General features: G+C 56.9%; 9 protein-coding genes across 9 annotated transcripts; 3 read left to right on the top strand and 6 right to left on the bottom strand.

Annotated features, from left to right (window-relative positions):
* Nucleotides 1–236: 236 nt before the first annotated feature.
* Nucleotides 237–2,085, bottom strand: MKK02DRAFT_33971 (cytochrome P450; the record flags this gene model as incomplete). The annotated part of the gene is made up of 8 exons (XM_053088824.1): nucleotides 237–433; nucleotides 496–686; nucleotides 739–866; nucleotides 916–995; nucleotides 1,043–1,139; nucleotides 1,186–1,245; nucleotides 1,290–1,930; nucleotides 1,980–2,085. 8 exons carry the CDS (start codon nucleotides 2,083–2,085, stop codon nucleotides 237–239), a joined length of 1,500 nt encoding a protein of 499 aa, XP_052946656.1.
* A 1,020-nt stretch (nucleotides 2,086–3,105) lies between these two features.
* Nucleotides 3,106–4,701, top strand: MKK02DRAFT_45589 (uncharacterized protein; the record flags this gene model as incomplete). Its single annotated transcript, XM_053093502.1, has 2 exons — nucleotides 3,106–3,492; nucleotides 3,550–4,701. The coding sequence occupies 2 exons, from the start codon at nucleotides 3,106–3,108 to the stop codon at nucleotides 4,699–4,701; spliced, it is 1,539 nt and encodes a 512-aa protein (XP_052946657.1).
* Nucleotides 4,702–5,286: 585 nt separating this feature from the next.
* Nucleotides 5,287–9,473, bottom strand: MKK02DRAFT_45590 (armadillo-type protein; the record flags this gene model as incomplete). The annotated part of the gene is made up of 17 exons (XM_053093503.1): nucleotides 5,287–5,339; nucleotides 5,389–5,530; nucleotides 5,581–5,928; nucleotides 5,974–6,141; nucleotides 6,193–6,258; nucleotides 6,309–6,596; nucleotides 6,646–6,807; nucleotides 6,858–7,007; nucleotides 7,056–7,136; nucleotides 7,189–7,371; nucleotides 7,425–7,493; nucleotides 7,539–7,649; nucleotides 7,699–8,487; nucleotides 8,532–8,762; nucleotides 8,816–9,076; nucleotides 9,125–9,327; nucleotides 9,386–9,473. 17 exons carry the CDS (start codon nucleotides 9,471–9,473, stop codon nucleotides 5,287–5,289), a joined length of 3,393 nt encoding a protein of 1,130 aa, XP_052946658.1.
* A 436-nt stretch (nucleotides 9,474–9,909) lies between these two features.
* On the top strand, nucleotides 9,910–11,640 carry MKK02DRAFT_45591 (WD40-repeat-containing domain protein; the record flags this gene model as incomplete). Its single annotated transcript, XM_053093504.1, has 6 exons — nucleotides 9,910–9,946; nucleotides 9,997–10,463; nucleotides 10,515–10,684; nucleotides 10,742–10,897; nucleotides 10,980–11,155; nucleotides 11,204–11,640. The coding sequence occupies 6 exons, from the start codon at nucleotides 9,910–9,912 to the stop codon at nucleotides 11,638–11,640; spliced, it is 1,443 nt and encodes a 480-aa protein (XP_052946659.1).
* A 158-nt stretch (nucleotides 11,641–11,798) lies between these two features.
* On the bottom strand, nucleotides 11,799–14,287 carry MKK02DRAFT_37304 (DNA replication licensing factor MCM7; the record flags this gene model as incomplete). The annotated part of the gene is made up of 5 exons (XM_053089618.1): nucleotides 11,799–11,870; nucleotides 11,922–12,907; nucleotides 12,951–13,840; nucleotides 13,885–14,120; nucleotides 14,171–14,287. The coding sequence occupies 5 exons, from the start codon at nucleotides 14,285–14,287 to the stop codon at nucleotides 11,799–11,801; spliced, it is 2,301 nt and encodes a 766-aa protein (XP_052946660.1).
* Nucleotides 14,288–15,519: 1,232 nt separating this feature from the next.
* Nucleotides 15,520–17,204, top strand: MKK02DRAFT_27629 (nucleotide-diphospho-sugar transferase; the record flags this gene model as incomplete). Its single annotated transcript, XM_053087375.1, has 2 exons — nucleotides 15,520–16,267; nucleotides 16,315–17,204. The coding sequence occupies 2 exons, from the start codon at nucleotides 15,520–15,522 to the stop codon at nucleotides 17,202–17,204; spliced, it is 1,638 nt and encodes a 545-aa protein (XP_052946661.1).
* Nucleotides 17,205–17,635: 431 nt separating this feature from the next.
* On the bottom strand, nucleotides 17,636–19,756 carry MKK02DRAFT_45594 (putative cytochrome P450; the record flags this gene model as incomplete). Its single annotated transcript, XM_053093505.1, has 8 exons — nucleotides 17,636–17,726; nucleotides 17,778–18,051; nucleotides 18,105–18,295; nucleotides 18,345–18,597; nucleotides 18,649–18,736; nucleotides 18,786–18,845; nucleotides 18,895–19,541; nucleotides 19,600–19,756. The coding sequence occupies 8 exons, from the start codon at nucleotides 19,754–19,756 to the stop codon at nucleotides 17,636–17,638; spliced, it is 1,761 nt and encodes a 586-aa protein (XP_052946662.1).
* Nucleotides 19,757–20,221: 465 nt separating this feature from the next.
* MKK02DRAFT_45595 (putative cytochrome P450) lies at nucleotides 20,222–22,433 on the bottom strand (the record flags this gene model as incomplete). Its single annotated transcript, XM_053093506.1, has 10 exons — nucleotides 20,222–20,306; nucleotides 20,360–20,457; nucleotides 20,492–20,679; nucleotides 20,727–20,917; nucleotides 20,965–21,092; nucleotides 21,148–21,227; nucleotides 21,272–21,368; nucleotides 21,419–21,478; nucleotides 21,529–22,175; nucleotides 22,265–22,433. 10 exons carry the CDS (start codon nucleotides 22,431–22,433, stop codon nucleotides 20,222–20,224), a joined length of 1,743 nt encoding a protein of 580 aa, XP_052946663.1.
* Nucleotides 22,434–22,879: 446 nt separating this feature from the next.
* On the bottom strand, nucleotides 22,880–24,267 carry MKK02DRAFT_45596 (uncharacterized protein; the record flags this gene model as incomplete). The annotated part of the gene is made up of 2 exons (XM_053093507.1): nucleotides 22,880–23,875; nucleotides 23,944–24,267. The coding sequence occupies 2 exons, from the start codon at nucleotides 24,265–24,267 to the stop codon at nucleotides 22,880–22,882; spliced, it is 1,320 nt and encodes a 439-aa protein (XP_052946664.1).
* Nucleotides 24,268–24,332: the final 65 nt, after the last annotated feature.

Raw genomic sequence — 24,332 nt, forward strand, 5'->3', positions numbered from 1 at the left:
ATATGAACACCTAAGCCTTCTCCACCTGAACTGGCCTGACCATCAACGGCATCTGTACGCCTGCCTCCTTCTCGCCAACGACCTCGGGACGCATGACCACACTGCATAATCAGCCCTTACTTCCCCACCCCAGACCACAAGCAAGATAGGGACTCACGCGATGGCTTTACGAAACTGAGGCTTGCTCTTGAGCTCCTCAAACACCATAGCCCTGATAAGCACGAAGAGGATGACTTTCATCCGGTAGCCATACGGTAGCCTATGCAGCCTCGCACGCCGCCAGAGAAGGTGAGGATGTTGCCCCATACGCCTCCAGCCGACGCCTCGGACCCCTTACCCTCGCTCTCCGCCTTGGCCTGGAAGTGGCGAGAGGGCCTGAAGCTGGCCGCATCGGTACCCCATGTCCGCTCAGCGCAGTGCACGTTGCTGTAAGCTGGACTGTCAGCTAACTTTCCTGGTGGCATCACACAGCACCAGACTAGGCGGAAGACTGACCGGTGGTGAAAGCAGTCCCCTTCGACACTTTGATGTGATCCATCATCTGCCCATTCCTGCCCTCGATCGGCGTGTCGAGAGGGATAATGGTGTCCTGCTGCGCCTCCTGGATGAGCACGGGGACGGGAGGGTACAGGCGAAGCCCTTCATGAACGACACCCGCGAGTATGGGCATAGCCGAGATCTCCTCGCTGTGAGGATCAGCGGAGTCCAAGTCAGGTTAGTACGACAAAAAGAGCTTACAACGAGGGCCTCGGGGTGGACACAGCAAGACACTCCTCGCGAAGCTGATCTTGGATCTCAGGGTGGCGAGAGAGCAGGCTGAGTGTCCAGGTGAGGGCGGTCGAAGTGGTCTCGTTTCCGGCAAACATCTGTAGGATCAGTGTCAAATTCAGAGCAGCTGTGATGATCTGTACCCACGAATGTCGAGATTTGATCGAGCACCTCCTTGTCGCTCAGGCGATTCTCAGGCTTGAGGTCGGCCGCCATATTGGCCCGGACTACATTGTTAGCTGCCGTCCTGGAACGCCGCTTGGAAAGGACTTACCGCAGACCGAGAGTAGATCTTTGCCCACTACATCGATCTTATTGACACTCTCGACGTGATCTGCGTGGACAGCGGCCTTGCGCTCAGCGAGAAGACGCTAAGCTGTCAGCTTTATGTGCAAAGTGGCACGAATTGGAACGTACACGTCCCACACGCTCAGTCGTCGCCAGACTAGCTCTTCGGTCCTTCATGTTTTTGGTTGGCTGCTCGTCAGTATATACCGTACTGCAGGTCGGGAATGACTTACGATAAGACTCGCACCGGGAATCAGAGCTTGGACGATCGCCAAGGGACCAAAGCTGGAGAACATCTTTTTGAACGCCTCGGCCATCTCGTTCTTGGTCCCGCTGAGCGAGTCCAGCTCGTAACCGAAACCGGCCAAACCGATGATGTCGATAGTACACATGGCGATGTACTTCATGACGTCGATCTTGCGGCCGCCGATCTGTATGCCCTCCGGTTTGGTCGGTGTTGGAGCCGCCTCGTTCTGCGGGTCCTCCTCGACCAGCCCGAGCAGCTTCTCGGAAAGCTCCTCAGCCTTGTCGTAGAAGATAGGGAGGAGATCCTTGATTGCCTGCTGGTTGAAGCACTGATTGAGAACGCGTCGCTGACGCTTGTGGTCCGCCCCTTCGGCGACGAGCAGGCCGTTGCCCAAGAACGAGGCGAGATATTTTCGACCGGCCGAAGGCTTGACGAAGATCTCGGTATGAGATAGGATGTAGTTGATGGCGGCTGGGTCGATGGTGCAGATCCGAGGCTTGCCGAGGAGGACGCGGTACCTATAGGTGTGACCGTAAATTTTGGCCCAATCCGCCATTTGCTGAGCGAGATCATGGTGGCGGACGAGGTGGAGTAGATTACCGAAGAGCAAGCTGACGGGTTCAGGTCCTGTCTGTCAGCTGCAGGTCCAGAGGATATCTGGAGTCACTGAACGTACCCTTGACGTTCCTGCATGGTAAGGTCCACTGTTTGTAAATGAAGAGATGAGTGTACGCTGCTGCGAGGAGGGCGACCAGCGCGCCGAGCGCGGTGAGAAAGGCCATGCTTGTTATCGGATAAATGGAAAAGAGAGAGAGACATGACGAGTTTGGATAGATGAACTGAGCAGTGTGAGGGGGAAGTTTCCTTGCTCCCCTTCCTTTGGCAGATTTGTGTGTGCTTGTGTGTCGGTCGCTGCTCTGTTAGGAATCTGAGATTCTAGGCTCTCTGAAGCAGGAAGCGAATAGGTAGCGAGGAGGCACCCCTATTCGGAAGCGAGCTCCGTAGCGAGTAGGAACTCCTATATCGAGTAGGAGATCCAGAGAGTGCGACGCCAGAGTGGCGAGATCCCATGCCGAACAGCTCAGGAGAGTGTGGCATGTCAGTATGGCGGACCGAGTGTGGCGCCGACAGCACAGTAGGAGCTCCTATGCAGTATAGGAGCTCAGAGGGATTCGCAGGTCTGAAGAGAACTCCCTATAGCACATAGGGACTTGCTATAGCTTGTAGGGACTTGCTATAGCTTGTAGGGGATTGCGTAAGAACTTCCTATAGCTTGTAGGAACTTGCTATATACTGTAGGGACTTCCTACACTATGTAGGAAGTCGCCAGGCTGGAATATATAAGGAGGTCATGTCGAGTCCAATGCATCCCCACTCTGCAGTCGGAAAAGTGTCTTGCCCATCCTGGTCCATGGGAAGGTTAACATGCTCGGACCCCGGCGACAATCGGTCGATAAGGTTTGGAATCCGGGGCACGTGCCTTTCACCTCTTATCGTGCCCCCGAAGTCGCCCTGACCACTTCGTATCGTCCAGATACTGTCAGCATATCCCGTACCACAGGTACAATAAGAGGTGGAGTGGCGGGTAGACGGCGCCGGAAGGCAGTACTAGCGAAGCTACCATGACTGGGATATCTGAAACGGATTGACGCTAAGCTTAACTAGTTTCACATTCCGACATGCCCGTGCGTTCGAAAAGGTCAGCGCGCGTCCGGGGCGTTGTTGCGCAAGCTTCTCTCTGTCCTTCTTCCTTGCGTCCCGCCTAGACTCCTTCCAAAGTTCCATCTAACCCTTATAACGCCATGCCGTCCAATCCAAGCCGCAAGAAGGCTGAATCCTCATCTACCATGGCAGGCCCATCCGCAAAATCTGCCAAATCGTCGAAGCCAGCGGGCAAACGAGAAACGACAGAGTCTATCTCGCACAAGACATCGCGTCTGCCGTCCTCCAAATCAAAAGCAGCAACAAAGCGCAAGGCGGTGCTCGGTCCACAGGCAATCAAGCTCGGCGGTCCAGCCGCCCAGGCCTTCTATCTCAACGTCGACTTACGGCGGAAGCTACTCAACCAGCTGGACTCGTACACATTGACGCGTGTGATGAGGGCGGAGAAAGGGGCGGTAGAAAGTGTGGCGGAGGTGCTGTATCATACGGTGCATATATCTCGGGTGGAGAGTATGAACCGAGAAACCGTGAGTCTATCAGTCTATGTACTCTCGCCCACCCGCGTGCTGCAGCTTACAAGGCAGCCCGCTCGAGCGCTGTACTGCAACGCGGTACGCCACATCGACCTCAGCGTTCCCCCACACACCGCCGAGACCTACAATCCCTTCTTGTCCGGCTTCAAACCACCCCTCGATGCACCCCCTCATCCCGAGAAGATCCACCGAGACGTTGCCGCGTGGAGGGCGAAGTTCCCTCATCTACGCTCGGTGCGGAACGAGTTCCCGGAGTACGACGTGGACCATGTCTTTGTCGTCCACGTCGACGGGGACAAGCTCACGCTTGACCTCGAATGGGCGGGAGAGCTAAACGTCCTCCGGGATCGCTTCCCCGAGCAAGGGGTACCCTACCTCCCCTATGACCCTTTCGGATTTGGCGATTTCGGCGGAATCAAGGTCAATCACACTGTGGCGCCCCAGCTCACTGTGACGAGCCGGTACGACCGCGATCCATGGGACGAGGAGGAGGAGGATAGCGACGAAGAGGAGGAAGGGATTAAGAGCATCAGGGCGTACAGGAAATGGCTGTACACCGACCCAAAGCTCGACGGGAACCTCACTCGGATCATCATCCAGGATCAAGTCGACATGGCAATGTACTTCAAGCCCATGTCGTTTAGCGAGGCGCTTCGGTTCCTCTTGAATCGGCGGAAGGAGGGGTGCAGTCTCATGAGGGAGTTCAGCATTCCCCCCTTGTACGAGGAAGACGATTCGGAGGATGATGATGATGACGATTCGGAGGAGGAGGGGGATGAGGATGACGCTGGGCGAGGCGGACCGCAGGAGATTCCCTCGCGGGAGGATCTGCGAAAGATGGTCGACCTCATCGGACCGGACCTCCGGATCCTGCATGTGGATGCATCTGCGCTCGAGCTCGCTGGCGGCGGCCACGCCCTCTTTTCCCTGCTCGACAAAGCCTTCCCTCGCCTCCAGGTTCTCCACCTCCAGCGATTCATACTATCCGATTTCCTACCCAAATACTGGGGCATGTCGCATCTACGAAAGATGATCTTGGAGGGATCAGAGATACGCGGTGCACACCGCATACGTGACGCAGCAAAGTTCGGTCGCGCATCGCGCGGGATTGGGAGGGAGGATTGCCTGTTTCAAAACAACGCCGAAATAAAGGAAAAATCGAAGAAAGACTTCAACGATCTCGCAAGGCGTCAGCGATCGTGAGTGTGTCCCAGGGAGGGCTGTACATCCTATTGTAGGGATCAAGCGCTGACTTTTGCAGATCTCGCCCGGAGAACAGACGGGTCTCGGAGAGTTCATCCATACAGTCAGGCTGGCCCGGGGTACATCGACGCAGATATTAGCGAGCGTCCCGTCACGGTACAATGCATGGTCTACTCGTTGGCTTGCTCTTGACGACGAAGATTTGGCGGACTAGCTGTGGTCCAGGCGACTATGCTCCCGGGTGGTGAAATGTGGTAGAGGCGGTACGGCCATGTGGTGAAGTCAGGCGGAGGTAGGAGAAATACGATCTCGCGGTCTGGAGAGAGCATAGGGCAGAGGCGATTTTGAGGATATAGCAAGCGATGCATCCGGAGATACTACAGGCGACCGCGATCTGTACCGCTCAGGCCGCCGGCGTCATCTCTGCCGAGACTCCCCACGTCACTCAACTCAGACGACACGAACCGCGCGTTTGATGGACTCTTCGAAGGGAAGACCAGCGGCACGCTCTGGTCCAGCCGGCTACTCGAAGTCGTGGTCGTATACCGAGTTGTGCACAGGTATTGCGGGTCGAAGTAGCAGACCCTAGCCGGTGAATCTGAGGCGGATCCCGCGTGCGCGCATATCCTGCTCGAGCTCTGTTTGATCATCAACTACGCTCCCTCCGTTGCACCAGGAAGTACTCACTATCCTTGTCAGACTGCCCCTGCCTGCGCTCGTTCTGCAGCACCAGCCGCTTGAGCTGTTCCTGCTCCGCCTTGTTTTGGAGCTGGTGTGTACGGGAGTTGACAGCGATAGCAGAGTCGACGGGAATGGCAATCTCGCGGATCTAAGGAATCAGCTAAGGTCCACACCCGCACCGGCGCAGTCTGAGCTCACCTGCTGCTTGTTCCCCTTCTTTGACAAAAGGCTGAACTGCATCCGCTCTTGCTCAACCGCCGCCGGTCCAGCTTTACCGCTAGCCGCTACTCCAGGCGCAGTAGCACCCTCAGCCTGCCTTCGGATATGCGGCACAGCCGTATCGAAGATCGGTGGTGCCGCTTTCCGCTCCCCTCGCCTTGTATCTGTCGTATCCGCCAGCATCCTCGCAAACTCGCGATCAAAGTCAGACTGGGCTTCTTCGTTGACTTCGTCGTGCTGGGTGGAGCGCTCGCGAATGACCACTACATCCTCGGCGTCGTCGTCTTCATCTCCCTCCTGCTCGTCGGGGGCAGCAGTATTCAAGACCTGGTGCGTCAGCGGCATATCCCCAAGCTGTCCAGCGAGACACACCTCTTCATCCCCATCTTCCCGATCTGCGCCGCCTCGCTCCCCTTCTTCATCACCGCCATCCTCCGAGTCGCTCTCCCATACCCGCCCATTCTGCTCGGCGAGGAGGACATCCACCGCAGCCGCCGCTTCAGCAAACGTGCGCAGGTGGGCGGTCTTGGGGCGCATAGCCTGAAAAGTATCAGCTAAGGCTCCAAGATCATTCAGATCTGAACAGCTTACATCAAGCGTATCGTTGAGCATGAACTCGACATCCATCGGAATTTCCTTCTTACACGTCACATACAGCTACCGTGTCAGCTTCTGCTCATCTTGATAGTACAGACTCAGTAACGTACCTGGAAAACAGTCAAGAAATGATCCAGCTTCCGCTTCTGCGACCCCCGATCAAAGCATATCCCACACGTATCGAGTAACGTGCAGACCAGCCTGATCCGGAAGAAGTCGTCCACCGCGTCGATCGGGCTGTCACGACCTGGGACAGGTAGACCCTCGGTATGTCCAAACGAAATGAGCGACCAGAGCGTCTCGAAAATAATCGAGGCGTTGACGACGCGGTACATGTAGAGTTCGCCGAGGTATTTGAGGGTAGAGATACGCCGTTGATTGTGCTTGAAGATATTTTCCTGATGGGTCAGCTGCATAGTGCACGCGGGCGTGATAGCTGACACTCACCTCCATACCGATACGGATATCCTCCATGAGCTGGTCGACTACCGCGATGCTGAATTCGGGATGATAGCGCTGGAGATCGTATACCAGGGCAGCCAGGAAGGGGATATTGCCGAACTTGATCTCCCAAATCTCGGTGAAAGATTTGAGGATGTAGTCATATATCTAGGTATCGTCAGCTATGCGTTTGACCTGTCCGAGGTTGGCTAGCTCACCTCTGCATCCTCCCAGTGCAGCTTCCTCAACAGCCTCAAAACCTTATCCAGGGTCCGCTTGATGAGCACATCATGCAAAAGATGCTGAATGAACCCCTGCATAGGCGGGAGCTCGACCACCTCCCTCGTGACCCGCTCTGGAGGGTTACACTTCAAAGTCAGCTGGGTGAAGTCTTTTTAGAGCTCGACCAAGCTCACCTGGTAGAATGCATTCTCCAGCATGACATGCTCCTTGTGCTCCAAATGCTGACTCGCCTGTTTGCGCCTCATCAGCTCCACCTGCAATGTCAGCTGGAAGTCGCCCTACGTGTTGGAGCTATCGCTAACTCACCATACTCTTGGCTGTCGCAGCGGTACCTTCATTCCGCAGCAAGAACCTTCCGCACGTCTCGAGCAAATTCGACATATTTTCGATATTCGGCTTGAAGTCGTCCAGGAACACCTTAAGGACATGGAGGATGGCATATGGGCGGGCGACCTTAAACTTGGCCAGTTCACCGTAAAAGCGTACATTCTACAGGAGTCAGCTTTGCCTCGCTCCACGCATCTGGGAGCCGTATAGCTCACCTTCAGGCGTAAGCTGTCGAGCTCGCGGACGCGCTTCTTCCGTTGCAAGTATCGGAGTTCTTCCTCCAGCTGTGACATCAGCTTGAGACCACGGTGGTGGGTCGCTGAGCTCACCACTTCGATGACACCCGTCCCAACATCGGGCATACACCGATCCAGCGTGGCGATGAACCTTGCGTAGTGCGGTAACAAGTCCGTCCGGTTCTTCGGTACAGCAGAGAGGAACTAAGGTGATCAGTATACGAGATCACATGATCTGTCCAGGAGGCCTCACTTTGATCAACCGTTTCCTCGCCGCCTTGGAGTTCAAGAAAGCAAATTCCACCGCCAGCTTGTCGATAATTTCTCTGTTGACCGCCTCCGGCAACGCCGCGAAGAGCGCAGTGAGCCGAGCAGCCGGACCAGGCTGCAATCCCTCGTCCTCGCCGACTATTCCGCTGTCTGCTGGCGGTCCGTCCTCGTCCTCCGGCAGCGCGTTTGTTGGGATAAGGGGCGAGCCTGGTGCTTTTGCAGAGGTCTTTGAAGCAGATCTCGACATGCTGACGGCTTCCGGCTCTTCTACCGGCGGGGGAGCAGTCGAATCCGGCGCCGGATCGAGCATCATCTGATCGAGTTGTCGCTGGATATCCTCCTCTTCCTGCTTCTGCCTCTCCAGCGCCTCTTCTCCTTCCGCTTCCCCCTTGCCTGCTCCGGCCTCCCCTGCAGCAGTATCCTTTTTCTCCTTGATCCCCAACAACCCGTTCGGGACCACCTCCTTCAGATCGATCAGATCCTCGTAGAACCGCTTCTCCTCCTCGTCATCCCAGATCCCCACTCCCTGGCCCTCTTCCCGGACAGTGAACGAGCTGATCGACTCGACGATCTGCAGTCCGCCCTTTGATAGCGTAGCCGATGTGGGCAGATCGGGCATCTTGAGACTGAGCAGATCCGCGAGCGACTGGACGCCAGTCGTGAGGCGCTCGACGGCTTTGGTCATCCGCTCGTACGCTTGCTGGCGGTCCTCGAATATCTCGCCAGACTTGATGTAGGCTTCGTGATTTCGCTTGTCCTGCTCAAGGAGTTTCTGGTTATCAGCATTCGCTCCAAGGAGAAAAGGATATGACTCACGACTTGTCCCTTGACCAGTGTCTTGCTCGCCGAGTTGAAGTAGCTGACAAAGAGGGACCGCATCGTTTTTCGCTCCTCCGCGGGGACGAGCTCGTCGACTCCTGCCGGGAGGTCACCAGAAGTATCCCCCGCATCCCCAGCGACCTCCGCACCGCCCAGATATGCCCGCTCAAAGTATTTCAAGAATGTTGCGAGGAGAGGCAGGTTGATGAAGGCAGGATCATTCGACATCTGTCAGTCAGCTTCTGGCGCAGGTACATATCTATCCGAACATCTTAGCTCACCAGGTTCTTCAAGACCTTCGCCACTTCTCCTATTCCCTTCACGACCCCCTCAGGCCAGGCATGCGAAATAGCCAGCTCGGCTACCATACGCAACACCGGCCGCTGACGCCCCAGGCGCTCCTTGTCCTCCTTCTCCTTCTCCTTGTCTACATCCTTCGAGTTGGCTGGTGCAGTCGATGAAGGAGCGAGAATGCTCAGCAGGGCCGGTAGTAAGCGCGGTAAGAAGTCCGGCGAGAGACGAGTGTGCAGGTGGGCGATGATCTGGAGTGTCAGCTTTGCGTCCTGGGCTTTCCCTTTACGCCAACTTACGTCGACAGCAACCTCAGGATCCCCTTTCCCCTTACTAGCACCCTCGACGACTGCTCCTACGATCTCCTCCAGGTACTTGCTAAGCGTCAAGCCATCGATGTCCTTGATGATAGGCTCAGCCGGACCGACAAGCAGAAGCGTTCGAAGGCGATTCAGCAGGGTTGTATGCTTCTTGAGGGACGAGTCGAGGGCTCCCGGTGGTTCTACATCTTCAGCTACTGCCCAGTGAGGGTCTCAAGGACGGATTAGCTGAGCACGTACTTCTAGGCTCTTCGAGCCAGTACGTCTCGACAGTCTCCCGAAGCTTTAAGCGGCGAGGATATTTGGCGACATAGTCGGATATCGACATGCCTGTTGTCGATCCCGATTCGATGGCGCTGGTTTGTTCTCCTAGCTTCTGTGCGCCAGTTCTTGAGCGTATCTAGCGGGTACAGAGGACAAAGGTATCGTCGATGTCGTCGCCGAGGCTGTTTTGGCCGTCCAAACAGACGTACGGATCGTTCAACGGAGATACGCGTTGAACTCCATTTGTCCGCTGATGCCGGCTGTGCGCGCCAAGCTGAGCTAGCTGAGGGTGGTCCATGTTGTTCGCTCCTCATTCCTTCACTCACAACGACAAGCTATACAAGAACAGCTAGACGCGTCAAGCGATCTGAAAGGGACGCACGAAGCTCAGCAACGATCAGACGGACTTCGTCCGAGACTATCGAGCCCGGACAAGAGCCACAAGAGCTGTTCTAGCGATATCGACAACCTACGACCTTGTTGGTCATACCGCAATTGCCATGGCGCAACCCTCTCTGCTTCAGTATGAAGCACCATGTCAGTCCATCGAGATCTCATGATCTGCGGCTGCCCAGTTGACTCCCTAGTCCAAATATACGGTCTCTCCTTCTCCAACTCCCCTCTCAATCCCCTCCGCACAGCCCTAACCTCCTATGCCGCCGGACCCAGCAACAAGCTCTCCGTGCTCGACACCCTCCACCCCTTCTCGTCCTCCTCTTCCTCTCACGCACAAGCGCAATTACCCTCCGGTGCCCCGCAGCACTTCTACCAGCAAGCGAGCCATGGCCTCATGTTCCCAGCTACGAAAGTGGGGTGGGAGCCGGCCGAGTCGGTCGTTCATGCCGGGAGAGAGGAGGAGGGCGGGCGAGGCGAGTTGTTGGCTACTACAGGGGACGTACTGCGGATATGGGAGGTCGGGCTGGACTGGAGCGAGGAGAGGGGGAGGGGGTTCGTGGGGCGGAGTAATGGGTATAATGGCCAGGGACAGGGACAAGGGCAGGGGCAGAGCCAGCCACAGGGTCATGCGCTGAGCACGAGGAGTGTCCTGACTAATGTGAGCTGGTAGTTCCTGACGCTTGCGCATGTGACTAAGCTGACATGATAGAGCAAATCCCCGGCCATGTCACTCCCACCCATCACTTCCTTCTCCTGGAACCCCTCCTCTCCCAACAACATCGTCACCTGCTCCATTGACACCACCGCCACATTATGGGACATCAATACCTCGCAAGCTCTGACACAGCTCATAGCGCACGACCGAGCAGTTTATGACCTGTGAGTACGGGGTCCAGCTGCCACGTGCAGTCCACAGTCAGAAGCTGATACAAATAGGTCATGGCTCCCCCGTTCGGCCGATATCTTCGTCTCGGTAGGCGCGGATGGGTCACTCCGGGCTTTCGACTTGCGTACCCTAGAGCACTCTACGATCCTGTATGAGTCGTCCTCGGAGACACCATTAGCACGAATAGCGTTCAGCAATCGGGAACAGTAAGTACCATACCTTCCTTCTTATTTTGGTGTTCCGACTTCTCCATCGGCCTCAGAACAGGGAGCCGAGCTGATCAGACAGGCACATGCTAGCATGCTTTGGTATGGAAGATAACAAAGTCCTCATACTAGATATGCGGTCGCCTGGGCATCCCGTTGCCGAGCTGGTAGGGCATCAGGGACCTCTCAACGCCATCGCGTGGGGATCAGGCGGGGACGGGAAGGGCGATACCGGTGGTGGCTACTTGGCGAGCTGCAGTAAGCTCTCTGCCCATTTCTTGGGTGACGACAGCTGACGATCCTCAGGCGACGACGCCCAACTGCTCATATACGACATGACCTCTCCCCTCCCCTCCTCCTCCCGACCGCCCTCTACCCAACCTACCCAATCCAAATCATCTCAACCCAAACAATCCTCCCTCAAACCCAACAACCACACACATACCATCCTCTCCCCTTCCGCATCCCCCAACTTCCTGCCATCGCGGGATAACAGCCCCGCCCTCCTCCCTGCTTCGATGCGGGGCGATGGCTCGCGCTCCAGACTGTCCAATACGTCGGGCGACGACCGAGGCGGCACACCCGACGGCGGAGCCAATAGTGCATCGGCAGAGGCGGCGGTGGAGATTATGCCGGCGCGAGCGTGGGCTGCAGAGGGAGGAATCAATAATCTGGCTTTCGATAGAGAAGGGGAATGGCTCGGCTGTGTGAGCGGTAATAGGCTTAGTGTGCTGCGTGTGTAAGAATGCGGTATGCAGGTATATCAACGGAAACTTGATACCGGATACTTTCTGTACAAGATCGAAAACAGGGTATAAAGGCTAGATAACGGAACTGCGGATCCCAACGACTTCCTTCGTACGCCTTGCCAAAGTACCCAAGATATTCGGCCCATCGCACGCTACTCGTCCGCAGCAACAAAGCGTAATCTCGTGGCGTTCGCAGTCCGCATCAAGACACCCATGTTTTCGTACTGACTGATCAGCTCTTCTTCGCTTCCCCGGATGATTCAGCTGTCACTCACCTCCAGAATGGTATCCATCAATTGAGTCTCCGTGAAGCCCTTGGCCAACACCCGACTCCTCACATCCACCATCGCCAGCTCCTCTAGCTCTTCCTCCTCGTCCTCATTCTCCTCCTCTCCCTCTTCCTCCTCGTCCTCATCGCTACTCTCGGGCGCACGCCCCCTTGCCCGCCTCCCAATCTTACGCGCCTTCTTGCCCCTTCCACCCTTCTTGGCCTTCTCCCTCGCTTCCGCCTTGCCCGAAGAGCTTGCCATCTCCTTGACAATCCTAAAGATCTTGCTCGTGTCGGTCCCATCCCCGCCCTCCCTGTCCCTCGCCTGATGCTCATACAGACTGGCCTTACTCGTCTCCATCAACCTCAGCGCCTCGTCCACATCTCCCTGCCCGACCGTCGTATCCATCCGAAGCCGCGCGAGCGCCTGCGACAGACGCAAGACAGCGAGCAGCGTACGCGCCGAGACGTAGCTGTAATTCTTGTCATCCGCCTCGTCCTGCTTTTGCTGCTTGCGCATCTGGACGTAGCTGCTGACGATATACTCCGACATGTCGGGCGGGACGATAGGCCGGACCTTGCGGCACTGGGCGATATAGTGCCGCATGATGGTCGCCTCGATGGGATCAAAGTCGAGCTCGGGGTGCGTGTTGTGCATGTGCACATAGGTGATGTGCTGAGCGAGACGCTCGTCGTCCTCCCGGTTGGGCGTGTCGAGGATGAGGAAGAGCACGTCGAAACGTGACAAGAGGGCGGCGGGAAGGTTGATATTCTCAACAGGAGAGATTTTGGGGTTGTATCGACCGTAAAGAGGGTTGGCGGCGGCAAGGATGGACGCGCGGGCATTGAGGGTGGTGCTGATACCGGCTTTGGAAATGGAGATGGTCTGTTGCTCCATGACTTCGTGGATGGCGGTCCGGTCCGACTCGTCCATCTTGTCGAACTCGTCGATACAGCAGATACCGTTATCGGCGAGGACGAGTGCTCCTCCCTCTGTCAAATTAGCTTTGCCTTTGACCTTGATGGGCTGACTCACCGAGTACCATCTCGTCCGTGACTGGATCACGCATGACCGCCGCCGTCAGACCCACTCCACTACTTCCCCTACCCGTCGTGTAGATCCCTCTCGGCGCCACCTTGGTGATGTACTTCAAGAGCTGACTCTTGGCCACACCCGGATCACCCATCAGGCAGATATTGATATCTCCCCTGATCTTCATCCCATCTCCGACCGTCTTGGTCACACCTCCGACCAGCAGCAGGAGCAACGCCTTCTTGACGTCCTCGTGCCCATAGATTTCCGGCGCAATCGAAGCAGCCAGCCGAGAGTAGAGAATAGGGTCTTGCTGGAGATCTTCAATCTGCTCGGCAATTTCCGGCGTCATCTCCATGGCCGAATACTGCTTCTTGAGCTGATGGACGTGGGTCGCTTCGAGGAAGGTATCCTGGAGCAGACCCGCCCGGATAGCGCGGAAACCGGTATAGGGCGTAGGGAGGAAGATACCGGAAAAGTGGACGACGTCTCCGGGGTTGACCGTCCGAGTGAGAGTACCGTACAGGTGGACCGTCATGGATCGGGGGATATGACCGACAGGTACCTGGTCCGCCATCTCCTGGATCTTGACCTCCTGGAATGGCTTGAACCGAGACGCCCGGGTCTGCATGTGCAGCTGACCGTTTGTCTGATTCCGCTTGCACACGTCGGACGGGCATGAGACGAGCGGTGTGAAGGCTTTTTGGGCGATCTCTTGGAAGATTTCGTTTCCGCACGAGTCGCATGTGTAGGCGTTGACGAGGAGGAGGGGCTTGACTTCGGATACCCGCGTGACGATGCCGCGAACGGTGATGAGCTTGCCGAGGTGAGTGGACCGGACGTATCGGACGGCAAGGTTTTCCTGCGAGCGAGGAGGGCGGAAGTAGACGTTACTGAAGGTCAGCTTCTTTCTCAACACCTCGCAATGGAAACTTACTATCGCCTCATCAACTCTGGCGGGAACATTCCACCCTCAGCCGGCCGCTCCCCATTCTCAATCTGGTCATTCATCTCTCGCCGTTGCTGCATGATGATGTCCAGCACGTCCCCGGCGTGGTCGGTAAGCTCGACGTCCGGCTCGGGCATCAACGCGTCGATAGCTTCGCAGAAGAGCGAGACATATCGGCGGGTGTTTTTGAGAATGTTGTGGAGGAGACTGGTGTCTTCGGAGAACTAATAGTCAGCTTCTCCATCATTCCCAGCTGCAGATAAAGGAAATATACCTTCTTCAAGTCAGAAAGATCAATCACGACTTCTGTAGTCTGCCTGTTCGCAACTCTCCGCAACAGCTTCATGTATTTTGCTTTGCTCCGCCCTTCGCCTTCTCCGCCCATGTCCATATCCCCTACATCCGCCGCCAATTCCTCCTCCGACTCGGCCTCAGCATCATCGTCAGCCGGGAGCTGGCGCTGGCGCGCGTTCCGACCGCGACGACGCTCTTGCGGGACGTAGGTGGAGAGGAAGTCGTTGATTTGGACTAGCGTGTCAGTACAGGTCGGACGTTCCTTTACAGCCGCTGCGACTGACTGAGCTCCTCTTCATAGACAATCTTGCTGTCAGCAAGGCGCGTATGGGTATGGTAGGTGGACCTACGGGAATGGACGCGACTGGGAGGACACCGATATTGGCCGCCATTTTTGGAGTGAGCGGATTCTGTTGAACCGATTATCGAGAGCGCAGTGATTGCGAGTGTAAAGCAGGCCCTTGGGGGAGGAACAGGGCGTGGTATGAGGTATAAGTGAGCAGCAGCAGATCAAAACAAGAGCTGTGGGTGATTTTGTTCACCTTGACGTGCCAAAGCGCGTCCTCGGGTGGTGGCGTCCAACGCGTCGAATAAGCATGACGTGGAATATTTGGATAAGCAGTATCAGCATATTACGTCACTGCTTGGCGTTGTTCCGAGCGGCGATGGCCGTGACACTGCTTTTGAGGTATGTTGAGCTCGGGCTGAAACTCAAAGGCCAAAGGTGCGTCATTCCTCTCCTCTCTCTCATTGAAGGCGAGATCAGACTTAGTCCAAACAACCCCCAGCACCTCCTCGGCTTCCCAGCTCTGTCCATAGCCGCCTCATCATCTACCGAAGAAAGACGCACCCCGTTTCGATTCCTTCCCTCCGGACGCAACCCCCGTTCCTCTAAACCTGAAACGGCCCCTGCCCTGGGACACACACCGCCTTCGTCATACACAAAAGAAGCACCGGAGCCGGAACGCCCTCGTTCCGTCCTCTGCACACTCCGCCGAGCCTACCTCGCTCCTTCGACTTTCGCCTTTTTCGCCGATCAGTAAGCGCAGTCATTTCCACACAGCTCGTCCCGGTCGGATCATCATCAATCAGCGCTAGAACAACTCTACTCGTCCGTCTGGTTTGCGTATAGGTTAAGGGCCAAGCGCCATCAGCTCGCACAGTCATCATTGTCATTGTACATCGACCACGTAAGCCAGCTGCACAATCCCATCCGCGTTCCCCATGCGTAAGCTGACTGGAACAGCCAAACATCCCATTGCTGTCGCTGTTTATCTGTCGACTCCTTTCATCACTCTATCAGCTAGTGCCCCACTCAACTGGCCTACCATGTCGGCGCCTACTACCAGTGGCTCCTCTCCCTCGCCTTCCGCCGACCTCCTCGCTCGGCTCCGCGCAGACTATAAGGCAGCGGACCAATCCCACGTCTTCACCTTCTACGACACCCTATCTCCCTCGGACCAATCCTCCCTCCTTGCGCAGCTCGACTCTATCGACGTGCACCGCGTCAATCGGATCTACAAGAACGCCGTCGCCGCGGACAGCCCCCACACCCCCGTCATCCAGCACAAGGAGCTCGAGGACGTCCAGGCCCACAAGTCCGGCGCCACGCTCACCGTCGCCGAGACCTTAGGCAACCTTATTGGTCGGTCTCGTACCCCTTCCCCTCCTCCTACCGCCGAATGGTCTCCTCTCCGGGATGAAGACTGCGCCACGGTTATCAACAACCAGGCGGAAGAGGCGGAATGGCGCGAGATTGGCCTGAAGGCTATCGCGGATAATTCGGTTGCGGTGCTCTTGCTCGCTGGCGGGCAGGGGACCAGACTGGGATCGTCTCTCCCGAAAGGGATGTATGATATTGGTCTGCCCTCCAAATCCTCCTTATTTGCGCTTCAGGCGGGGCGGATTGCCAAGCTCGCGAGGATGGCGGAGAGCAAGTATGGAAAGAAGGACGGGAGCGTCAGTATCAGGTGGTATGTCATGACGAGTGGGCCGACGCGGCCGGAGACGGAACGGTTCTTCAAGGAGCAGGGATACTTTGGCCTGAACGAGAAGGACGTGATCTTCTTCGAGCAGGGTAAGTCGTCAGCCGTCCCAGCAAGAACGCATCCGCTGACACTGCAGGCGTCCTTCCCGCTCTGTCGAACGAGGGAAAACTCCTTCTCGCCTCTCCCTCATCCCTCTCGGTCGCTCCTGACGGGAATGGCGGTCTGTACGCCTCGCTCCGGCGCCCCATGCGCTCCTCGGACCCCTCATCCCCCTCCATCCTCGCCGACATGCGCTCAAATGGCATCCAACACATCCACGTCTACGGCGTCGACAACTGCCTCGTCCGCGTCGCCGACCCCGTCTTCATCGGCGTCTGCATCTCCCGGAAATCAGAATGTGGTGCCAAAGTCGTGCGCAAGACCATCCCCACCGAATCCGTCGGCGTCGTCGCTCGCCGTGGCCAAACATTCGGCGTCGTTGAGTACTCGGAGCTCTCGCGCGAAAAGTCGGAAATGCGGCATTCGAGCGGCCAGCTCGCTTTCCGCGCGGCCAACATTGTCAATCACTACTTTACGATGGACTTTTTGGATCGGGTCGAGGCGATGGAGCGCAAGATGGCGTTCCATATCGCCCGCAAAAAGATCCCTACGGTGTCGCTGGAGGATGGCTCGCCTGTCAAGCCGTCAGAACCGAACGGGATGAAGCTGGAGCTGTTCGTCTTTGACGTATTCCCGTATACGGACAGTCTGACGGTGTTGGAGGTGGAGAGGCAGGAGGAGTTCTCGCCCCTCAAGAATGCGCCCGGAAGCGCGACGGACGGGCCAGAGACGAGTCGGAGGGATCTGCTGGCGCAGCAGAAGAGGTGGTTGGAGGCGCAGGGGGCCAAGTTGGCAGATGGGGCGGAGGTGGAGGTGTTGCCGCAGGTCACGTATGGCGGGGAGGGGCTGGAGTGGGCGAGCGGGAAGCATTTCGAGAAGAGCGAAGTCATCAGGGAGGCGGGGAAGGTGGAGGGTCTGTCTGCTTAAGTGCAGCATCAAGTGAGTTTACCTTGTCCCAATGCAGTGATACGATAGACGCTGACCATCCTAGTTCTGATTCATTGTAGCTATCATTCTAGTCTAGTCTACAGCCTGTCGGACATTTCATCATCATCGCCTGTTCGCCTTTACACACGGAAATAGACACCCCAACCCCATCGATACGCTTCTGTAATATCCTACTGTCTACATCATTCTTCCCCCTCTGCTAGTCTTTCCCTCACTTTGTTCTCTCTCCCCGCCAAGTATCGCTACAGCCAGGGTTCGAGGCAGCGTTGCGAATGGACAGAGAGGGGTTTTCGACTAGACCCTGCGTAACGGATAGACGTTTCTCAATGCATTGCATGGACACTAGCCTGAGTCGTACGACTTGACCTTGCGGTCTGATCCTGTTCTATGTACACGATTCTTCCTTCACACTAACTTTGCGCCTGCGTATAGGGCTTGACCATCAGAGGCATCTGCGGTCCTGCCGCCTCCTCCCCGATGACCCCTGGGCGCATCGTGAGACTGCTCCATCAGCTGCGGTCCACCTCCTCTAGCACGACGGGGAGGACTCACGTTGCCTTCTTCACAATCTTCGGCTTGCTCGCCAATTCCTCAAATTCCAAGCTCCTGATCAAGACAAACAGGATGACCTTCATCTCCGCCAACGCAAAGCTCAGCCCCACGCAGCTTCTCCGCCCACCCAAGAAAGTGAGAATGCTGCCCCATACGCCCGGGACGGACTTTTGCTGCGCATCGAACGTGTCGTCCGTGCTAAAGTGGCGCGAGGGGTTGAAGAGGTGTGCGTCGGGACCCCAGATCTGCTTGGAGGTATTGACGACGCTGATGGCTGAGGTATCAGCTTTGTCTACGTAAAACTTCGCTGGATCAAAGACGACTCACGGATGTAGATCGAAGAGCCTTGGGACAGCTTCATCGAGTCGATCATTCGGCCATTCCTGTCCTTGACTGGCGTGCCCAGGGGAACGATGACATCTTCTGCAGCCTCGCGGAGCGTGCTAGGGACGGGCGAGTAGAGGCGGAGTGTCTCGTGCAAGACTGCATCCAAGTAGGGGAGCGCAGAGATGTCTTCGCTGTGGAATGAGCCACACGTCTAGTCCAGCGCTAGAGAATGCGATTTACAGTGATGGTCTCGTGTCCGTGACGGCGAGGCACTCTTCCCGAAGCTTGGCCTGAATATCGGGATGCTGACTGAGGAGGTAGAGAACCCAAGTTAGCGCCGAGGACGACGTCTCGTTCCCAGCAAGCATCCACTGATCAGCTCCAGCCCAACAGAAGGGGGGCGCAGATCTCACAAAGGTGGTGATCTGAGACAAGACTTCTTCGTCGGTCATCTTCTGCTCGGTCCCTACATCTGCTGCCATGTTGGCCCGGACTGAGAGGTCAGCTCGGTACGAGACACGCCGGGGTGGAAAGAGATACTCACTGCAAGTGGATAAGATGTCTCTGCCAACATCCTCCCCTCCTTTGCTGTGTGACTGCTCAATTGCCCACTTCTTCTCCGCCACTAGGCTCTATAGGTAATCAGCAAAGCGTCTACCCCGGGGACAATCACAGACCTACTCGGCCGATCCGCTGCGTAGTAGCTTTGCTGTTCCTCATAGCAGCCATCCTCTTTGTCGGCTGTTTAGTCAGCTGTGTGTCGGAATTACAGGGGGAGGGACCGACTTACAATCCTGTCCATATACGGCACAAACGTCTGCAGCACTGCCACGGCATTAAAGTCCTGCCCGACCTCGACTAACGTAGAGAACGCGTCGAAGAGCTCATTGTTCGGCTGGCTGAGCGACCGGACCTCGTAGCCGAAAGCTGCGGGGCCGACGATATCGATAGTGCACATCCCGAGGTAGCGCATCACCTCGATCTTGCGCCCGCCGGGAACCGCATCCCCCTCGGCTGTCGGTGTAGGTGATGCGATGCCTTCCGAGTCGTCCTGGATGAGCCCAAGCAGCTTGCCGCGGAGCTCCTCCGCCTTGTCGTAGAAGATAGGCAAGATGTCCCGGATAGACTGAGGACTGAAACAGGGATTGAGAGCGCGGCGCTGCCGCCGATGATCGGCGCCCTCGGCAGCGAATACGCCATTCCCTAGCAGCTCGACGAGGAATTGACGGATAAGTCCCGGCTTGGGGAATTTGTCGACGTGGGTAAAGATGTAGGTGAGCGCGACGGGGTCGGCGGTGCATACTCGGCTTGTACCGAAGAGCATGCGGTAGCGGAATGTGGGACCGTAGGTGTCGGTCCATTCAGCGTGCATTGCGCCCGGCTCAGCCGCAAAAGTGGCTTGGAGGTTTCCCCAGAACCAACTCGTCCGAGGTGGACCTGATCGTCAGCTAGTAGCCCTGATCTGATCGTTCAGATGGTGAACGGGAGAACTCACCGGGCAGGTCTCTGTACGATAGAGTCCAATCGCAGTACAGCCAGAGATAGGCGAAGACGGTGACTAAGACGAAGCATATCGCCCCGAGAGTGTACACAGCGATATCTACTGCGCGGTGTCCGAGACCGAGAGACGGTAGACCTGGGATCAGGGCCATGATGATCGACTTGATGGCAGACAAAAGAGAGTGAAGGTGATATCTGTGTGGTCAGAGTTAGAGGAGCGAATCTGCCATCAGTGCGAGAGCAGAGCAGAGCGGAGTATTGCTCGAGCAGAGCGGTGCAGTATAGGGCACGGGGAGGCCCCCTCCGCTCCGTGTTCCTCCCTTTGGGATAGCGTTCAACGTCGACATGCAAACTCTCTTCAGCGCGTTCCGCATGGTGCAGCTTGGCAGCGCCAGCACGTGCACGAATCGGATAAGATACGATCACGGCATGTGTTTCAGCCTAGCTTCGTATCGCCTTGTGTCTCGCCCCTATCAGTCGCCACTAGCCCACTCTTGCTCCCTAGACAGTGGCAGTAGCCTGTCGAATACATAGGCTCCGGGCCACACATAGTAAATCTACAAACGCCTACGGATCCGCGCTCTGAAGCTCATACTCGCGACACCGGCCCCTACTACCTAGCTCTGCGCGAGGGGCTTGACCATCAAAGGCAACTGCAAGCCCGCAGTCTCCTCCCCAACCACCCTCGGGCGCATCACGACACTGCCTCATCAGCCTCCGTCTTCTCAAAAGACCATTCACACAGCAAAACTTACCTTGACTTCTTCTCAATCTTAGGCTTACTCGCCAACTCCTCAAACTCCATACTTCGGATGAGAACAAAGAGGATCACCTTGATCTCTGCCAGTGCAAACTGGACGTCAGCTCTGCCTTGAACTCAGACTCACTTGATATCCGATGCATCCCCTGCGACCGCCGAGGAAAGAGAGGATATTGCCCCATACACCCGGGATAGAGTTCTGCTCAGCGCGAAGCTTCTCGTCCATTCCGCCTTCGGAGGCGCTGTACCGCTCGGGCTTGAACTCTTTGGCGTCGGGTCCCCAGATATGCTCAGAGGTGTTGATGACGCTGATAGCTGGAACGTCAGTTTGGGGTAGAGGCAGGAAGACAAGAGGGACTGACGGAGGAAGATAGAAGATCCCTTCGAGACCTTGACCGAGTCGATCATCTGACCGTCCCTACCCCTGACCGGTGTACCAAGTGGGATCACGACGTCCTCGCCGGCTTCGCGGATAGTACCCTGAACCGGCGATAGTAAACGAAGCGCCTCGTGGACAACACCGCCGAGGTATGGGAGCGCTGTAATGTCTTCGCTGAATGGTCAGCGCCCGCCGTCGCCAAGGCCAAGATGAATACTCACACTGAGGGTCGCTCATCCTGGACGGCCATGCACTCCTTGCGAAGCTTGACTTGGGTCTCGGGGTTTTGGGTGATGAGGTAGAGGATCCAGGTGAGTGCGGTGGATGATGTCTCATTACCAGCCAGCATCTGCTCAATCAGCTTACAGCTCCCCTGATATTGGAGTGGGTCAAGGGAAGCTTACGAAGGTCGTGATCTGAGCGAGTACCTCGTCGTCAGTGAGCTTCTGCTCAGGTCGGACGTCGGCAGCCATGTTTGCGCGGACTGGGGCGTCAGCTCAGCCGACATGTATATTCAAGATGACTCACTGCAGAGTGACAGCAAGTCTTTGCCAATATCGTCCCCCTTCTCCAAGCCAGTAGTATGCGCCTGCTTGATCGCCCACTTCTTCTCCTGGATGAGGCGCTGCGCTCGATCAGCAGGTAACCCAAGCATCTGACACGTGGACAACTTACTCTACCAATCCGCTGAGTAGTCGCCTGACTTGCCCACATGGTCTTGGACCTCTCAGTCGGCTGGTCGATCAGCTGTCATCCCCTTTATCCGACCGGTCCACGGAACTCACGATCTTGCCCATGCCTGGCACAAACGCCTGCATAATTGCAACAGCATTGAACTGCTGGCCCGCCGAGAACATCTTGCTGAACGCCTCGGCGAGCTCATTCTTTGGCTGACTGAGCGCCTTGAAGTCATACGAGAATCCTGCGACACCGATCACGTCCAGGGTGCACATTCCCAGGAAGCGCATGACGTCGATCTTCCGCCCTCCAGCGACCGTATCCTCCTTGACGGCCGGTGTGGGCGAGGCTATCCCCTCCGAATCGTCCTCGATCAGCCCCAGCAGCTTTTCCCGCAACTCCTCCGCTTTGTCATAAAAGACAGGCATGACATCCCGGATGGACTGAGGGCTGAAGCACGGGTTCAGGACCCGGCGCTGCCGCCGGTGATCCGCGCCTTCCGCAACGAGGACACCGTTGCCCAAGAGGTCGACGAGGAACTTGCGGGTGAGCTCCGGCTTCGGGAACTTGTCTGAGTGGGTGAGGATGTAGTTGAGCGCGACGGGATCGGCGGTACAGATTCGGCTGGAATTGAAGAGCATGCGGTAGCGGTAGGTGAGGCCGTGAGTCCGGGCCCATTGGGCGTGCATCGCTGCGGGCTCGGCGGCGATGATGGAGCTCAAATTGCCCCAGAACCAGCTCTCTCGGGGGGGACCTGACTATCAGCAAGCTATCTTTTCGAGCCAGTCCAAGCTCATCGACCCTCGCGACAGCACATGCTTCGAGCGCGCGGAAGAGACATACCGGGCAGATTCTTGTGCGTTAGGACCCAGTCTTTGTATAGCCAGAGGTACGCGAAAGCCGACGCCAGGACTGACCCCACTGCGGCTAAGGTGTATACTGCGAAATCGGCTGCGCGGTACCCCAGGCCCAGAGATGGCAGCATCGGGATGGAGGGGTAGATGGAAGGCATTTTTGACGGATATGGTCCCGAGGCAGCTGGTGTTGTGAAACAGTCGAGATGCGGGTCAGGCGTGCAGCTCGAAATGATGGGTACGCTACCGGGTCTATATACAGTCGGCGAGCTGTGCAAGGATGATGGTAAGAGAGCCTTGCTGGCGCTGGACACGGTCACCGGTCCATCGACCATCTCTTGTTCGGCCACCGAATAAGCGTCAGAAGGCGATGACGTAACGCGTTTCATCCTGGACCTGTATTCGATTAGAGCGTCAAGTCGCTCCGATCGCATACCCCTTGCAGCATCAAGTACAAGATGCCTCGCTACTGATTGGACTGATCTTTCTACCCGGTCCATCTTTCAAGACCGCCTTGCGGAAGTCGCTATAGTACTGGAACTAGCGTGCTCGGCTGAATAGTCAGCGATACGACCTCAACGAAGCCACGTCAGGTGCGACGGACTCACGATTTCAGGTCCTGGATCTGCCGGGTGAGGGTATCGTCCGCCTCAGGAGGACCATCGAAGACAGTAGCGAAGATGCACTGATCAGATCCGAGACGCCAGAGATGGCGAGCGACGACCGTGTTTTTGGAGTAGTCCGTGGGGAAGCTGAGTTTGCGCAAATTGGCGAGACCGCGAGGTGGAGCCCCGGCGGGCGGAGGCGGCGGCGGACCTCCGAACTGTATAGAGGAGGACGGCTGGATGTGGAGTTCCTCGAGCAAGGGGAAATATTTGTCGATGAGTGGGACAAGCCCTTGAAGGTCGCGAAAACTCCTGACGATGGAGGGTGACATGTGGAGATGTCGCAGATTTGGACCGACGGATGCCGCGACCTGTGCGAACTCCTCGAGCGAGGCGGGACAGATCTCGACTCGCCTGAGAGGGTGGCAGTCCTTGCCGAGACGGTGGCCAATAAAGTCCTCCTCGTCATAGCCGAAGAGCTCGGAAGCGCGGTCAGCATTGATGCTGCTGACGCGCCTGTCGAGATGTGGGTTGTGATACAGCCACCTCTCCCACTTCCCATTCTCTTCTTGCCGTCTATTGAAGGAGGGGGTAACCCCATCCCAATCCGACTCTTCCCCTACCACGATATCGAGCGCGATGGTCTCTCGGATCTCCAATTTGGGGGGCGCCGCGCTCGGTTGGGGAAGGGTAGGACCGGGCGTGGGGAACGGACCCGCGTAGAGATCGATCTCAAAATGTGTGACGAGATCGACGGATATTGTACCATCGGCCGTGAGACGCGCGATGAACGAATCGTCCCATTCGTTTCCCGGATGCTCATCGGAGATGGTGTGGAGATTGGGAAAGGTCTTGCGGAGGGAGGTAAAGGAGGTGCGGAGAGCTTTGTGATTAAAGACTTTTGCCCTGGTCTTTTTGCGGAAGGGGTCTTTGAATTTGGGAGGTGGGGAGCGGTTGACAATTTGTACGGCGTCGCAATAGGCAGCGCGTCGAGACTGATGTATCAGCTACTGTTTCTGCAACGAGGCACGAACGCGCAGGCTAGTGGCTCTACAGTACTCACATCCGCCCGATTCATTCCCTTCACCTGCTTCTGATTCACCGTGCGAAAGAGCACAGCCGCCACGGGCGCCGAACACGCCTTGTGCAGCGTGAGCATGGCCGCAAGCACGCACTTATCCAGCAGCACGAGGATACGGTGCAAGAGCTCGGGTGTATGGTAGACAGCTTGCGCGGCTCGCTTGGCCTGGGCTGGCGTATCGCTGCTGGCGGAGGAGGCGGGGAGGGTCGGGGCGGAGGTGGGTGTTGGGAGGGGGACGAGTTGTGGGGGAGTAGACTTTGCGTGGGCTGCCTTGGGTGCGGCCTGGACAATCATGTCCACTGACATGATTGGTCAAGATGATTGTGAGCGGAGCTGTAGGAAGTGAGGGAGTGGGGGAGAGTTCCAGACCA

The sequence above is a fragment of the Dioszegia hungarica genome (assembly GCF_025882075.1).
Source record: "Dioszegia hungarica strain PDD-24b-2 chromosome Unknown MKK02contig_8, whole genome shotgun sequence".
NCBI lineage: Eukaryota > Fungi > Basidiomycota > Tremellomycetes > Tremellales > Bulleribasidiaceae > Dioszegia > Dioszegia hungarica.